Source organism: Phragmites australis, chromosome 18, assembly GCF_958298935.1.
Source record: "Phragmites australis chromosome 18, lpPhrAust1.1, whole genome shotgun sequence".
NCBI lineage: Eukaryota > Viridiplantae > Streptophyta > Magnoliopsida > Poales > Poaceae > Phragmites > Phragmites australis.
Window position 1 is genome coordinate 16,062,017 of NC_084938.1, and position 18,171 is coordinate 16,080,187.

The 18,171-nt window shown below is 42.3% G+C and overlaps 1 protein-coding gene and 1 pseudogene across 1 annotated transcript; one reads left to right on the forward strand and one right to left on the reverse strand.

Annotated features, from left to right (window-relative positions):
• Positions 1–257: 257 nt before the first annotated feature.
• Positions 258–2,424, reverse strand: LOC133898567 (uncharacterized; annotated as a pseudogene).
• A 12,841-nt stretch (positions 2,425–15,265) lies between these two features.
• On the forward strand, positions 15,266–17,911 carry LOC133898469 (transmembrane ascorbate ferrireductase 2). The gene is made up of 4 exons (XM_062339180.1): positions 15,266–15,503; positions 16,242–16,290; positions 17,004–17,203; positions 17,334–17,911. Exons 1-4 carry the CDS (start codon positions 15,351–15,353, stop codon positions 17,637–17,639), a joined length of 708 nt encoding a protein of 235 aa, XP_062195164.1. The 5' UTR covers positions 15,266–15,350; the 3' UTR covers positions 17,640–17,911.
• The last annotated feature ends 260 nt before the right edge of the window (positions 17,912–18,171 follow it).

An 18,171-nucleotide genomic window follows, 5' to 3' on the forward strand; every position in this document is an offset into this window, starting at 1 on the left:
ACCAACGTCACTGTGCTCAAGGAGCTACTCCTCACCTACAACCCCTCCGTGCCATCACCATTTCCTCCTGACGTCGTCATATCCGGCCTCACGCGTCTCCACGTGCTACAGCTCACCGAGTGTGGCCTCGTAGGAGAGGTCCTGGCTTCGATTGGGAGCCTGAAGATCCACGTCAACCTTGATCTCTCCACGAACAACCTCACTGGCATGATTCCGGCTAGCGTCGGGAGGTTAGAGAACGTCGTTCAGATCGAGCTCTACTCGAACCAGCACTCTAAGACGGTGCCGGAGGGGCTCGGGCCTCTCAAGAAGCTGCGATTTCTAGGACGTCTCGATGAATCGGCTCACTGGCGTGATACTGGCGCACCTATTCTTTGCGCTAAGGCTGCTGGAGTGCTGGACTGGCGACACTGCACGTGTACCTGAACGAGCTATCCGACCGCATGCCGGTGATGCTAGGTCAGGCGCCCGCGAGGGCCGACCTGAGGCTGTTCACCAACTGCCTTGTTGGGGAGTTGACAGCGGAATTCACTATATCAAGAAAAGTCATTAGTAACAGATGATAACTGGTATTAGTGACAAGTTCTATCACTCTTATCGCGCCATTAATGATAGATCATTACCTCATCACTAATAAGATCATTAGTGACGGATCATAACTGTGACCTGTCATTAATGTTGAGTTATTAGTAACAGGTCGTAACCGTGACCTATCACTATTAACTGAATATTAGTGACGGGTTGTAATCTTGACCCGTTACTAATGACCGATGAACATTTTTTTATTTTTTGGACACAAAAATAGTTAAAAAAATAATTTTTTTTTCACCTAAGCCATCCCAACGCAGGCTCATCCTATATGCCTCACACAAGCCATGCTTTTTTTACATTATTTTCAAGTTTACGTTCCATAAAAATCAAACCCATCACCTCCTACTCGCGCGTGTAGCCACCTTACCACCTCTGCTATCATGTACTCCATCCGTTTCGCAATATTTGTTCGTGGCCTCGAAAGTATATGTCTCAAATTGTTTGTCCATTGCGGTAACTAATGATGCTTTATGGTCTATTTTTCTGTTATGCCCTTGAGTGCATGCATGCCATTTACTCCAATACTTGTGAGTTACTTGCTCTCATCCATGCATTGATTAGGGGTAGCATGGTCATCTCGCTGCATTTTTTTACTCGATTTCAGTATTTCTTGGTTTGTACGTAATGGTGGGCGTGGACAAACATTGCGAAACGGAGGGAGTAGTTGTGATAGAAACCGGATATTTTATCCTTTTAACCTTCTTTGCCGAAGGTCATTAGTGACATGTCATAATCATAACCCGTCACTAACGACTAATTTTGCCAAATTTCGTCGAGAGTTATAATTTGACAGGTGACCCGGAGTGCATTCGGTAAAACGGGTATAATTTTTGCATACAGACTCCGATTTCGACATTTTTGACTATACGGACATCTAAAAAAAGTTATATCTGTTTCTCCCCGACTCTGTTGGATTCGGAGAATTTTTTTAGGCAAAAAACGGCTTGGAAGATTGAGTTCTCGCCCCAAAAGTTTCTACACCATTTTTGGAACACGCGCTTGTGTCTATAGCCACCACACCTTACATCAAACTTGAGCAGAAATGCACAATGCTTCCTATTCTAGTGTTGCTGAGGTGAGAAAAATAAAATAAAAAATATTTGCGAATACTGTCATTAGTGACTGGAGTTGGTCATTAATGACGGGTTACAAGTTGACCCGTCACTAATGACTGGCCTAGAACGACCTGTCACTGATGACCTTATCATTAGTGAAGGGTCACAAATTGACCCGTCACTAACGACTAGCCTAGGACGACCCGTCATTGATGACCTAGTCATTAGTAACGGGTCACAATTTGACCCGTCACTATTATCGTCAGTGACGGCTCATGTTACGACCCGTCACTAATGACCACTCATTAGTAACGGGTCTATATCTAGTTTCAATCAGAAGGGACATTAGTGACGCGTCCTTATTGGACCCGTCACTAATAGGACATTAGTGATGCGTGTTGAGCAGCCATCACTAATGTGGTGTCTCCTTTGCTAGTTTCTTACGTAGTGATTCAGGAAGAACTACCCGCTTGAGTTCTTGGACTTATCGGGCATCTGGCTCTTCGGTCGGATTCCAGAGGCACTGTGCAGAGCCCGGAAGCTAGAGCAACTCCTAATACTGAGCGACGAGCTCATCGGACCAATTTCAGTGGAGCTCGAGCAATGCCGGACGCTGACACTGGTGCGATTATCAGGACTCATGCCACCGGGCATGTGATCCCTCCCACACCTGTACCTTCTGGAGCTCACCGGAAAGCAATGTGTCTAGCATCGTGGGCCCATCCAATACCATGGCTAGGAACCTGTCGCGTCAAATCATTGCTGACAATCGCTTCATCGTTCAGTTGCACCGTTGATCTCGAGGAGAAGCGGGTTTATGCTCCATCACCGCATATCCAAGAGACTTACATTCATGTGTCCCAAGTAATGTTAGTGCACCCCTGTTAAGATCTCTAAAATTCCTAATGAAGCACCTAGCGATGAGCCTCAGCAGTCTCAGAAGATCCCAACTCATATAAGGAGCATTCGTCTAAGTGACTTAATGCCATGAAGGATGCATTAATGTCTATGAGTGATAATGATGAATGAGATATAGTAGAAATTCCTGACTGAGCTAAAACAGTAGGTTGTAAATGGGTATACAAAATAAAGCATACTCTAAGGGAAACATCAAAAGGTTCAAAGCAAGACTCGTAGCAACAAGGAATTGACAATAATGAAACTTTCTCTCCTATATCAACTAAGGATTCCTTTAGAATTATTGTTGTGCTTGTGGCACATTATGATTTAGAGTTGTATCAGATGGACGTGAAGACAGCAATCCATAATGGTGACTTGGAAGAAATTGTTTTGGCAAGGAACATATGGGATGTCGACTTTAGAGATCAATTTATGGTCCAAAGCAAGCATCTAGCAGTGGTATCTCAAGTTTGATAAAGTCATAAGGAATTTTTGTTTTAAAGAAAATGAAGTTGACAATTGCATTTATATAAAGTTTAAAGGGGAAAAATTAATCATCTTAGTGATAAGAAGGATCTCGGTGAAGTTTTTTTTTTTTTTTGTTCTTCGCATTGATATTCACTGAGATAGGTTCAAAGGCATATATGATAGAGTGATGAAGAAATACAATATGCATAATTGCTCTACCTCGTGTGCTCCTAATGTTTAGGGTGATCAGTTTGGGACATTCCAATGGCCGAGGAACCAATATGAAGTTGATCAGATGAAGTCAGTTCCTTGTGTTTTAGCTGTCACATTATGTATGCTCAAGTATGTACGTGCCCTAATTTAGTTTTTGTAACCGGGATGCTTGGCGGATATTAGTAAAATCCAGGACCGGGCCACTGAAAAGTCGTAAGAAAGTCATTCGCTATTTACAAGGCACTAAGTACTATATGCTCATATTTAGGAAATATGATAACCTCAAAGGTGTTAGTTGTTTGGATGCAAACTTTGCGAGGTGTGTGGATACTAAGAAATCTATAATATGTTATATCTTCACCCTCACCAGAGGAGCTATCTCGTGGAAAATCTCCAAACATATACTTACGGCATCGTCAATGATGCAATCTAAGTTTTTATCATGTTATGAGACTACCGGGTAAGTTGTATGGCTAAAGAAATTTATATCGGGATTAAGAGTGGTAGACAACATTTCAAAATCACTTACGTTATAGTGCGATAATCAACCTATAGTATTCTATACGAGTAACAACAAATCGAGTGGTGCTGTCAAACACATCGATATTAATTGTCATGTTGTGAAAGATAGGATCCATGATCAAATTATCGGTGTCAAGCATATAAGCATTAAGTCAATGCTTGAGGATCCGCTCACTAAAGGCTTACCACATCATATTTTTCGTAATCATGTTACCGATATGGGGTTATTAGAAAGCCTATGATTCTGGATAAAAGGGTCATAAAGCAAACCAACTCTCATTAAGCATGATGTACATCCATTATTTAATGGAATAGTGCACTATAGGCACTGGGGTTTTAGTGGCACTTTATTAGCCACTCGAACACATTGCTTTGGTGTGTTATTTCATTGAGAATGGGCTCATGATGTTAGCCCAATGATCGAAGGGAAGAATGTTGGTGTTTGATCTTGGCTCCATCATGGATGATTAGAGACCGAGTCCTAAGGAGGGTACGCCCTAGCCATGCGCTATGATGGGGGGCGCAACCAACACTATTTGGTTGCGGTCCTATCCCGTGCAACACTATAAAAATAGATGGGGGGAATCTGGCGATAAGGTTGATCAACTCACGAAAGTCTTAGCCACCCTCGCATCTAAAACCTTAATCGATCCTAAGAGTGTTGCTACTAGGTGAAGGCCGCCGCTGCTTCTTCTACGTCGTTGACATCACCTTCATAGATGTTGGCTACCTCAACATCTCCACTGCATCGACTCATCTACACCGACGGACTTCACTGCTATATCTTCATCAACTTGCACACCTACTTCCACTATCTACCCCAAGGCATCAGTTACCCCTAATGGCTTCACCGAAATCCGGTATGTAATTAGATAAGCATTAGACCTAACAGTTGGGCGTTGTTGTTGTTGTTATTATCGCTTGCCACCTTCCTCGAAATTGCCATGGCCGTACTGCCATGTAGCTCTAGGTGTGTACCTACTGCTGGCGGCAGCGCGGTGATGCGCTCGCGATGCATGCAAAAGCGGTACATGTAGGACGCAACGTGGCGGGAAGCAATTCCTCGGTCGGTGCCAAAATTTCTTGCACTCACCATGATTGTTTCATTTAGCCCTTTCAGTAAACAATTTTTGCAAATAGACCCCCGACGAAACTGTTTACTAAAAATGGTCCCAAATCTAGTCATGTTGGCCCCAAATGCCGCGGGTACATAACTCGGCGTCCTATGACAAAACGCCGATATATGTCACGTAGGATGATACATATGGACGAGACAATTAACATGGATGATACCTCAGTGTTGTGAGGCTTGACACCAAGCCAACACACTTTGGCCTTAATTCCTTCTATGCCAAGGGGTTGAATAAAAATTGCCAAAGACACTGTAATTCATATATAAGACTAAGGCTACGTTTGGATAGGCTGTGGCTTCAGAGCTTCTGGCTACCTGAGGAAGCTGATGTGGCTGTTGAATTTTGATTATTGGTTTTTACAATAAACTTTTAGTTTCTCAGCACACTCAAAAGCCAGAAAAGCCAGCCAGAACCTGCTTCTTAGCTTTTAGTTCATTTCAACCGCAGCCACTTCCCTAAACAGCCAAAAGCCAGCATAAGCTAGGGCCAGAAGCCAACCATTTGGATGGCTTCTGTCTTTTTTCAGAAAAAAAAACACTAAAAATAAGCCTATCTACACTACATAAGAAACTAGCAAAGGAGACACTATATTAATGACGGCTGCTCAATACGCGTCACTAATGTCCTATTAGTGATGGGTCCAATAAGAACGTGTCACTAATGTCCCTTCTGACCGGAACCAGACATAGATCCGTCACTGATAATAATAGTGACGGGTCAAGTTATGACCCATCACTAATGATTAGGTCATCAGTGACGGGTCGTCCTAGGCCAGTCATTAGTGACGGGTCAATTTGTGACTCGTCACTAATGATAAGGTTATCAGTGACGGATCGTCCTAGGCCAGTCATTAGTGACGGATCACAACTTGACCCATCACTAATGATCCACTCATTAGTAACGGGTCGTCTTATGCCAGTCATTAGTGATGGGTTAACTTGTAACCTGTCACTAATGACCAACTCCAGTCACTAATGACAATATTTGCAAATATTTTTAATTTTTATTTTATTTTTATTTTATTTTTTCTCACCTCAGCAGCATTAGAATATGAATCATTGCACATTTCTACTCAAGTTTGATGTAAGGTGTGGCGGTTATGGACACAAGCGCACGTTCCGAAAATGGTGTAGAAACTTCCGGGGGGCGAGAACTCAATCGTCCAAGCCGTTTTTGGCCTAGAAAAATTCTCCGAACCCGATGTAACTTTTTTTAAGATGTCTGTAGAGTAAAAAAAATCAAAATCGGAGTCCGTGTGCAAAAGTTATACTCATTTTACCGAATGCACTCCGGGTCACCTATCAAATTTATAACCCTCGATGAAATTTAGTAAAATTAGTCATTATTAACAGGTCATAGTTATGACACGTCACTAATGACCTTCGGCAAAGAAGGTTAAAAGGATAAAATATCTGATTTCTATCACAACTATATGATAGCAGAAGTGGTAAGGTGGTTACTTGCGCGAGTAGGAGATCATGGGTTCGATTCTCATGGAACGCAAACTTGAAAATAATGTGAAGAAAGCGTGGCTCAGGTGAAAAAATATTTTTTAAACTTTTTTGTTCAAAAAATACCAAAAATATTCATCGATCATTAGTGATGAGTTGTAATCATCTTGACCCGTCACTAATGTCCAGTCAATAGTGACGGGTCACGATTACGATCTGTCACTGAACATTAATGACAAGTCACCGTTATGACCCGTAACTAATGACCTCATTAGTGACGAGTCATCACCCGCCGCTAATAATCTGTCATTAGTGACGTGATAAGAGTGACGGGTACATGACTCGTCACTGATACCGGTTATCACTTGTCACTAATAATCTTTTTTCACGTAGTGCCAAACGAGGCATAACAAAGCTAAAGGTTCTTGCAATTTCGAGGAGGTAAGTTTTCTAATGTACATGAGTTCAAAATTATATATCGAGTTCAAAATCAAATTTATGTGTTAAAAATTTTCAACTCATTTGATTTCAAAGCTTTGGAATTGATTTTAAAAGTCGTTTGGTTCTGAATCCAAGTCGCAGGGTGGGCCTCATGCGGCAAATACCCTTTCTCGTGACTTGGCCAAGCCAGTGCCGTTACTTCCGACTATTTACTACTATAAAAATTATTTTTTAAGACACCTAAAATATTTTTTATAAACGGTTCATATGACAAACCGTCTAAGAGATTTTCAGAGACGGGTGACATAAGAAGTCACATGTATAAAGATTATTTCTATAAACGGTACATATAAAAAACTGCCTGTGAAAATAGTCACCTCTCGAATGAACCGCTTGTGGAAATTGTCATTTTCAGAAACGGTTCCTTATGTGAACCGCTTCTAATAATAAGATATTATTTTCAGATACAGTTCTTTATGTGAATCGTCTCTAAGTAATAGATAACAGTTTATCTTAAAAATTCATAATTTTTTCATACAAATTCTGATGTGAACAAACTTTATATGAAATAAAGAATTGCCTCTGATAATGGGATATCATTTTCAGACACGATTTTTTATATGAACAGTCTCTAGTAATAGATGATAATTTATCTTAAAAAATCATACATTTTTACGAAGTTGAATGGGAACAAACTTTATATAAAAATTGTAACTCTCGACAAAATCTACAACTTTTTAATTAAAAACTTTTTCATTTAAAGTCATTTAGGTCCTTAAATAATAGTTTGAAGTTTCAGATAAAAAATATCAAAAGAAAGTATATGGTATTAGTATCACTAGTAGTTCTATGGTGGGATGATAAGTAGGGTACGCGTGAGCTGAGAGATTTTAAGTTCGAGTGTCAAGAACCGTATGTGCACGTATTTCGTGTAAAAAATCGCGTGACTTGTGGTTTACGACGTCACGGCCGTGGGGGTGCCTGGTCGGGAAAAAATCATTTTTTCTGAGAAAAAAAGACCGATTATCACAAGCGATCCGCTTAAGGAACCACCTGTAAAAATCGATTTTCACAGTGATCCGCTTTCACAGATAATTTCTTAAGTGAACCGTCTGTGTTGTGCATGTGAATATCCATTTTCATAAGCCTTTGATCATATACGGATGAGCTAAGCATATCTATAAATGGATTAACATCCTCTGAAAATAGTTTTTTATAGTGATTTCGATAACATTGAAACGTAATTAGACTGCCGAGATCCAAAGATTACGGCAGGTTTGAAAAAGAAATCTGCAGAAATTGTAGTTGAATTTCGTGAGGGGAAAAGGGAGAGAGAAAACAAAGAACGAACCGGCAGCTGCAAAGCCAGCATGACCGGGTCACATAGCAGCATGCATGCCGCGGCCTATATGGACGAACGTGATTCGCCTGCATGGAGCATCAACGGCTGGAGTGGAGAGTCCTGCCTCCTGCATGCCCGCCAGGCTGGCGCCGCACGTACCCGCACCCGCTTCCCTATTCCTTTCCCCACAAGCAGCGGCGTGGGCTTTTGGCCCTCCAACGTGGATTTAGCGCTACTTCGTACGACGTAGGGCATGAGAGAGAGGATTTTGGCCGGCCGAAAAGCGAGGGTTTAGACTCGACGACATTTGTGCCTCGTCTCACGGCAACTCTCAACCCATGTTCTCACCGGCCCGGTCAAAATGTATTAAGACGTCACTAACTAGCTATCCATCAGTGTTTTTTCAGGTAATCGAAAAATATTCCGGCCAGAAGCTTAAAATATTCCGGCCTTCAGCTCGAAAGCTTCTGGCCATCAATCATTATTTCAAAGTCTAACATAGTTTAGATGACGAGAATTTATTAAAGATCAATCCTATTGCTAAATTTTCATCCATTATTGACGAAAATCTGCATCATTATCGTCTCAAGAGTACGGTGTGTAGATCATATTATATCTATATCTTCGTCACACCTTTGCAGCTACGCCCAAAAGCGGAGCCAATGTATCCCTCTGTATATTACCTGCATATAAATTTTAAAAGGAAATCTGTCAAAAATATTATCATTTCTATTAAGCCATAAAACTCAATATAGAGCTGATGCTCCTACCAACATATGTGACTTAGTCTTTTTACATGAACCAACATGCTATTGACCAAACATATAAGAGATACTAGTTGGTGGGTTCATATTAAAAGTAATTTAGACTGCTCTCCAAAGAAATTTAGCATAATAACAATCAAAAAATAATTGTTGGATAGTCTCATTGTTACTACAAAAGCAGCACGTCTTACTACCATTACAATTCCGCCTGGCTAGGTTGTCCTTCGTAAAAATTACTCCCTTTTTTAAGCACGACATAAATATTTTAATTTTCAAGAAAATTTCATACTCTATAGAATACTATTCCTCTCTATATTTCCATTGTTGATCATAGCTCGATACATGGGATGAAAAAAAACTTGCCATTCTGATGTTATTTCCATCTAAATACATCATTATGTTCATTTAGTTATACATGAACAATACGGCCTACCAATTAATGTCAAAGAGTTAAATTATTTCCAATCAACGCTCTACAGAAAAAAAAAATGTTTAGAGGAATCCTTTCAAACATCGTTGCCACGGATGCATTTTTTCTACGAACAATGTTATATAGAGAAGGCTACATATCTTTGAAGGTGAAGTTACTCAGCCACTTATCTTCCTAAAATCTAATTTTGTGTCCATCGTTAAGATGGAACGTTCCCAAAGAAAGAACTTGGTCTTTGACTTTCATTAGACCCGACCAAAACTGTGAGTCTCTAGGCTTTTATTCCACTTGAGCTATCGTTTGGTTTTTGAGATAATTTCTCTTGAGGATATATTGCCACACTCCTTCCTCATTAATCAAATTGAAAATCCATTTACCAAGTAAACATTGGTTTTGAATATATAAATTTTGTAGCCTCAGCCCGCCTTGGTCTTTCAGATTGCATATAATATTCTATTTAGTTAGACAGTACTTCTTTTTATGTCCATTATTTTGCCAAAAGAACCTAGACCTATAATACTCAAGTTTTTGAAGAACTCCCCTAGGTACTTCAAAAAAAGAGAGCATACACTACTAAAGAAAATATTTGTACAGACGGTTCAGAAACCTCATGCGAGACGTTTTTTCGAATCGTCTGTGGAAAAGAGTCTGTACAAATCTGAACCATCTGTACAAAAGATTTGTCCAAACGACTCATTATTGGAGCCATCTGTACTAGGGGGATATCACAGATGAATCAAAACTTTGAGCCATCTATGCTATAGTAACCATACATACGGCTCCAATAACGAGCCGTCTTTGCCATGTAATATCACAAACGGCTCGAAGTTTCGAGCTGTCTATGATATTCCCCTAGTACAGACGGCTCTAGTAATGAGGTGTCTGTACTATAGAACAGAAGCTGTTTTAAAAAGCATTTGTACAAACGGTTGTATTCCTAGAACCATTTGTACATTCATATATATAGTACCAAATTTACAAATTACGAAATGTAAACTGACAGATCATACACACAACAGTAAAATATCATATACATATCATTCAAACAACAATAGATTTATCATTTGCATTCAAACCCCACACACACAGTAGGCATTCATTCGATATCACAATATCACACATATCATTCAAAGTCGTACACATAAACAGAAGTAAAATATCAATATTACAAAGCCTCACAATATTTGCAAAGCATTCTTCATTCTTCATTCTTGAGTCAACCTCATGCCTGACAATATATAAACCAACAAATTAGCTTCAGCACACTAGATTAATAGAAAGTAATGAGTTCATTTGCTTTATTTTCTATATCATTAGCCACAAAGTTATAATACATCTTTAATATATAGAACTGCCTAGCTTCTGTTGAGATTACAAATCTTGGCTTTTAAAGTTATCGGGATCATGAAATTTGCCACTCTCCTTTATGATCTCCGCATGTATGAAATGGATGAGTCATTTTTTAATATACATGATACTGTCATTCACGAGATTATTTGTAGGAAATTTATATGTTTGTAGAAAAAAATTAAAATAGTTAGGCACAACGATGAAAAATGTGTTTTTAATATACTTTAATTACACTAACCGGCGGATATACTGGTGGATTAGAGCCAATAATTTATAGCATATATTAGCTAACATAGAACCCACAGAGGTTGGTGCCCTGCGGATTCCTGTGACACTGCAGAAATTTGTACACGGTAAATTTAGTTTTATAGAATGCATATTATAACGGTAAATTGATGTGCGACGGAGGAATTATTACCAGGAACTGATGTTGGTGGGTCGCCGAGGGTTTATCTCTCCATACAATCTTGTCCATCGAAACATACTTCGCGAACACCCTTGTCAACAAGTCTGTCAGATCTGAATACCTCTCTAGGTTGTAGTACATCGAGTCGAGGTATATGCAGTGTTGATTGTGTGTATAGATATAAACTAGCATCCAATGGTCTCGGTAGTTGTACGGTAAAAAAAAATAAGGTCCTTCGATCCACAGAGAGCGATCATGACCTCCGCGATGTATTTCTCGACCTCCCCTGGAGATCAAGCGATCATTGACCCACATATGACTTATGGGTCGAGGAATCCAATTCTTGAATTCTCTCTCTTGGCTTCTTGAATCATAAGTCTACACATAAGAGTAATGTAGATGAATGAGTGTATCAATGAGTTAAGGGGTTCATTAAGCATAGACCGTGGTTAATAACACTTACAATGCCCAACATCTCATTAGACTGACGTCCAGCTTGTCACGGCGGTAGAGGAAGAATAAATCCTCGAAGGTCATGAGGAAGGTTCCAACTGGTTGCAGGAAATGTTGCCTCTGGTACTTGGCGCTAAAACCATGAGGAGAAAGATGTTTCTTCTCATGGATCCTCTTCATTTATAGGCTACGCAGAATCATATTTGTCCAGCCCAATTACTCTAACGCTTTCTTGCTCAGTAACAGCTGGCCTGCCACGTAGGTGTTTGATAGAGGTTCTTCTTCTATGTCCTTGCTCTTGTCCTTTTGTTTGCTGGCTCTGCACTTTCCGGGAGGTGCCGTTTTGGTGAACTATTGGCTAAATTTGCTGGACAATTTTTGTTGCTCATGTGGTGCAGAAGGAGATTTGACCTTTGGCGGAGCACGACGAAAAGAGAAGTCGCTACCGTCGCGTATTAGAGATAGAGGCGGTGGAGGGGCAATCAGTGTTGTGAACTTCTTCAGCCTCCCCATGTATCCTGACATCGTCCTCTGGAGGAATAGGAAGTGGGAGGGATGTGCAATTCTTGTACACCATGTCCACTGACACCCTAGCGTAACCAGGCTGTAGCGGGAGTCCTTGAATCATTTGTTCCCTGCCACATGAGAACGTCAAGCATGTGCCAACCTCAATGATGTTATCAGACCAACAGTGGTGGACAGTAGGAGCTTGCACTTGGTGGCCACCTCTATGTCGTCAACAGGATATCTCTCGCTAGGGACCTCTTTTGGAATGTCATCGACCGGGGGGGTCACCTTCAAATCCATTGATAGGGAAGTCATGTTGATTGAACATGTTATTTGGAGTGTTATCTGGTGCAGATGCGCAGCTGCTCCGGTGCCGAGCCGGTGGATACTCAAGTGTCGTGGCTACATCCTGCTGCCTCATAGCCCGTACTTGCTCCTCGACCCGTTATTCCATCCTTTCTGCAAGCATATCCATATGTTCTTTCATCCTTGCTTTGACCTCAACGACAATCTCCATTCTCATCCATTCATGCTCGGTTGCTTCGCACTCAGTTTTGTTTCTCCTTTGGCTCCTATATGAATCAGCGTCATCAGGGAATCCCAACTTCCATGGAACGGAAACACCTATGCCACGCCTGCGATCCGGGTGCTCTTTGTTCCCCAGAGCCGAGGTTAATATGTCTTTTTCTCGAGATGGTTGGAATGATCCTTGAGTGGATTTTTCTGAAAGTTGCGGGATTCTTTGAGCCTTGTTCTTTTCCCATACCTCCTGCAGAGACATTGACATCAGTTGATGCCATAGCTTTGTCCTGCTAGTCTTTGCCTCCAAGCTTCAGCTGAGACCCCAACCCCACATTTGCCGAGATCGGTGCTGCACCATCCACCTTCGCTGCATTCACTTTTGCCACCAGGTTTGCATCACCCGTCGTTGAAGCTGCTACCACCGCCAATTCATGTCCTCCAGCAATACCAGCATGAGCATTAGTCGATGCCCCTTGAGGCAGCGCTGGCATGCTACTGTTGTAGCCATACGGGCCGCCACCATGGTGACCCATCCGACCGATGAAGCGACCTCGGTGATGGCGCGGAAAACGGCTGCTACCGCAGCCTCCGTATGCGTAGTTCCCACCGTAGCCACCGTAGTAGCCGAGGTGGAAGCCCTGGTGAAAACCACCACGACCAATGTAAGCCCCCTGACTCGAACCTCCACATGCCGAGCCGCGAAAGGAACCGAAACCACCACGCAGAACCCCTTGACCCGCACCACCGCCTTCCATGCTGCTCCGAACGACCTCAGCGTAAGATCAATTTCACAGCGGAGAGAAAGCAGCAGGCGGCGCACTTTGGCTTCGACAGGGCGTCCCCTTTCTGTTGAATAGGGCAACCAACCCTGCAATGGGCCTAAACAGGATCTTGGGCCCGAGCTTGGGCCGGACTACCTGCCCCAGATGCAACAACTTCAAATTCGAATTCGAATTAGAATTGAAAATCTCTTCCCTTGATTTCGCACGGACACCATAAATGCCGGAACGAACACCCGACGCTTATAGATTCTCTGGCAACGACGATGGTGACCCCTTGGACATGGAAAATCGGCTCGGTGACTGATGCCGGGGAGCCAGCTTTGCACCGTCGAGGAAGTCACCCAGCGTCTAAGGAGGTGACACCCTGGGCGAAGGCAAAGGCCCTCACCATGGCTTGTTTTTTGATCTATGAGCAACAATCTCGTCCACGATTCGATGTGCCAAAGCTCCTCTCTTCTTTGAACCTGCATCCACCGACAATGAACTTACCTTGGAGGTTGGCGGTGAGGATAGGTCAGCCTCCGTGACCAGATTATCCACCACCTAGAAGCCAACATCCCTCGCATGTTGCACCAGCTCCGGCGTGGATGTGAAAGCAACATCATCTGCCTTAGAAGTCGAGTCTACATCATCCGTTGCCTAGAACTTGCCGTCGGAGAACTCAGACTCACGACGGAACTCCGAAGCATGTCGGCGTTTAGGCATTTTCGATGCCAATACCATCGCATCTGTCACCGCCAACATGTGATCTTCTCTTGCCTTCCTATGTTCCTCCTCCGAGCAACCGTGTTCCTCCTGCTCCGTTGCCAGCCGAGATGCCGACGCCATTGTCAGACAACGCATCCTCATCCTTCCCCTCATCCTTGCATTGATAGATGACTAGGTGGAAATATGCTGATGGCAATAGATTGTGGGATGAGCAAGGGTGTTGCCATCGTCGTCGCCTTTGTGAACTAGATCTCTCTCTCCTTTGGCATTGCTCCATCAGTGTAAAGTAGTATTTGGCTTTCCATCTCCCTCCTTTGGCATCTCTCCATCACTGCCATATCCCTCATCACCCCCACGGCCTTCCGTCGCCGTTGCTCCTCATGACCACCATCTTGCCTTCCATCGACGGCGAACTCTATGGCCAATGCCAAGCTACTTTGGCCACCGCATACATAAGCTACTTTGGCGAAGCATTTCAGTCCAGAAAACCTCTGTCTCAAATATCTCTCTTACTTAAGAGAGGTGACAAAATAAGGTTTCATTTTTGCTATTTTACATGATAAATTCACGACTACATGAGAAGTATATCAAGTGTGACGAACCAATGCTCTCTTAAGTTCCTCGTTTTCCGGCTATGCTCCTTTTATTTGACTTATTATTTATTCATTGTTTGACAGAGGACAGCCATATGTATGCGTATGTCGTGCGGGTGTTTTCTAACGAACCGACTTATTCTGAGAATAAGTTCATAATATCATTGGGCAAACCTCCTCGCTCTCTTAGACAATGATCATATTCAGCACGTTTGGATTTTGCCCCGCCCCACCAATCATCAGCTCGCCAAAATATTGGCAGAGGATTCTGGAGCACCCATTTTCGCCCCTGCAGTTGGCGGGAAAAAGATGTGCTGGACAACATGCCGCGTTGGTTTGCCAAGCTTTGGCGCTCGTCCAAACACAGCGCTAAGAGAGGGGACAACGCCAATATTTGGGCAACCCCCCGGGTCAATCCAAACGTACCTATTGGGCTATTGGCTATTGCTCCTCCGGTCCTGTTACCGAAGAGCCCGCCCGTAGCCTTCTGGTCCTGCCCGCCCGTAGCCCGTGTCTCAAAGCGTAAAACAGGGGAAGAGAGCACGCGTTGCACTGGAAACCGCGTCGGCTCGTGGAAAACGTATTTTTGTGAGACCGTAATCGGCTCCGTATTGACTTCACAAATGTCGTCTTCGCTTCCTTGAAACGCACCCCTTCTCCCCTCCCCTCCCCTCCCCTCTGTCGTCTCGTTAGATCTCGCGATCTCGACGCCGGAGGCGATGGCGGCGGCGCCAGCGGTGAGGTTCCCAGTGTATGGGATCGTGCGGCTGCTGGGCGTGGCTGCGGCGGCGTCCATCCTCTTCTGGGCCATCCACTTCCGCGGCGGCATGGCGCTCTCCACCGAGGAGGAGAGCAAACTCCCCATCTTCAACGTAACGGAAACAAATGAAATCCCCCTCACTTCCTTTCGAGTGTTCTGTCGTTTTCTCGTTTGCAACCGTGGATTACGTGTTAATCTAGGCGTAGCTGGTGCGGGAACGTTCGATTGGCTCTTGAAACGATAGGATCGACAGGTTTGGTTGTGGCTGAGTTCTTGGTCGGGTGATTCTTGGATTTTTTTTCCCCGCGAATATGCAATGTGATGGGGTTCGGTAGCAGAATTAGCTACTAATTTCACCATGGCTGTTTATAAAAAAGATTTCGATTTGCTACATTTATCAACAATGCCATTAGGTCATACCAATATAGTTAATAATCATGACTGATACTTTCACATAATGAGATGGTTTCTTTATCTGTGGAGTTTTACATCTAGAATGACAAATGTAGCATAACCAGAGATGTGTCCTCATATATGCATGTCTCACCATGACGTTTAGGTGGGCACATAGGAAAAGAATGATGGTATTGAAGTCAGGAGCCAATATTAATGTGTTAACCAATACATGCCTGCAAGATCAATAGATAATGAAAAGGCAGAGTTTGGATCTTATCAAATGCCAACGATCATTTCAATGTACCTTATTTTATGGAAGCAAATAACATTAACCATTTAGGTTCTGCAAGCGGCATACTTAATCTAGGTGGTTGGTCTAATTAAGTTCAGTATATATTATTGTGTGCTTGTGCACATGAATGCATCCACTCTAATAAAATTTCTTCTCTTTCAGGTTCACCCTGTGCTGATGCTGATTGGTTTGGTAGCCTTGAATGGTGAAGGTCGGGACATACCCACTCCAGAGCTGTGAATAAAGTTGAATTTCTGGAAGGACCTTGCTATCATGGCATATTAATATTTCAGTATACTGTATCATGATATAGTCACTCAGTACAACATTAGCTGTTTAGTTTCAGAAATATATCCAACTAATTGACCAAAATTGAACAAAGAGGCCAGCATTTGCACATTTTGCATAAACAATTTAAGTTTTGGCCATACATTGGTACATGTCAAAATTGAGATTCCCAATTGGACCAATTTGGCTCGTGTGAGAAGTAAGATATGTTCACATGTGATTCCAAGTGTGTTTGATTTGCCCAAATCAAGATGTAACTAGATGGTATTATTGAATAACATAGGGAAAGCTTCAAAAGAAAAACATATAACACCCACTTTTTACCCCAGCGACTACAACCAATCAGGACTCCAGGTGAGTTCCAACCAAATCAGGTTCCAATGTAATTTCTATCAAATTTAAATATTAGGATTGGCCATGTTAAAGTTTAGCTGGAGCCTTACCAAAATCGTGGCAGCTGACACCTATCATCTAGCAAAGACCAGTTCAGTACGGATTTCAAGGGACTTGTTGATTAGAATTCATTTAAATTACTTGAAATTTAAGTTGTACATGTAAAATGAGTTTTCTGTGCTATTGCTATTTTTTACATTTATGGAAACATTTTTAATGGATTGGTTACTTTTGTGCTTGCAGCTCTTTTGGCCTATAAAACAGTGCCAGGAACCAAGAAACTGAAAAAGCTAGTGCACCTTGCGTTGCAGTTCCTTGCCATGTTTTTTAGTCTAATTGGCCTCTGGGCTGTCTGGAAATTCCACAGTGAAAGAAAAATTGACCACCTATATACACTTCACTCATGGTTGGGCCTTTCTTGCATCATCTTCTTCAGCTTGCAGGTGGACTAAGAGATATGAATTCTTGTGTGCAGTTCTTCACTTCTATTTTCAGATTTCAATAAACATAAAAAAATAGTATCAAAATAAGTAGGTTCACTTCTCCTTAGTCCTTATCAATGGATCTCTGCAGTGGGCTACTGGATTTTGGACCTTTTGGTACCCTGGTGGATCAAGAAGCGGCAGAGCATCTCTGCTTCCCTGGCATGTCTTCTTTGGTGCGTTCATCTATGTTCTTGCAATCGCCACAAGTGTGACTGGACTTCTGGAGAAATCAATCTTCATGCAAAGTGCCAAAATGATCGGGCGCTTCTCCACGGAAGCACTATTTATGAACTCGTTAGGACTGCTGCTAGTACTGTTGGGTGCTCTTGTTACTCTTGCAATTGTTAGTCCTGGAGTTGGTAAGATTGATACATACCGAAGTTCTTCTGAGTGAGAGCAAGCGATTACTGTGTAGTTCTTGAGCTGCATTTTAGGCGTCACTAAGCAACTTGCATGTACATGTCGTTGTACTAAGAATTATGCTTTCCTTTTTCTGATCTGAATAGTCAGTGTTCGGGATAATTTTATTCCTGTGACGAGTGATTCACTTCTCCATTCCAGTAGTATGTTGGTGGATCAAACTGACAGAAATTACAGCCTGAGACTTTTCTGTAGAGCCAAGACTCGTCTATACATGGAATATATTTACCTTCATAATTCTAGTTAGATCATCATGTTTGTCGATGCAGTCATGTTCGAAATGTTTCTGTTTCGTCCATACTTGGTGCTTCTCGGATGGCAGTTTTTGCTTCGGAATGTGGTATGATTTACATGAATTCGTCCATACTATCTGCTTTTCGTCGGGACTCGCGATGCATTCCAAATACGTACCGTATGCGTTTGAAAACACGTTGTTACAACTCTAATCCAAACTTACCACCAGGTAGAATCGCAGGGGCGATGCAATGCTTGTTCAACAAACACAT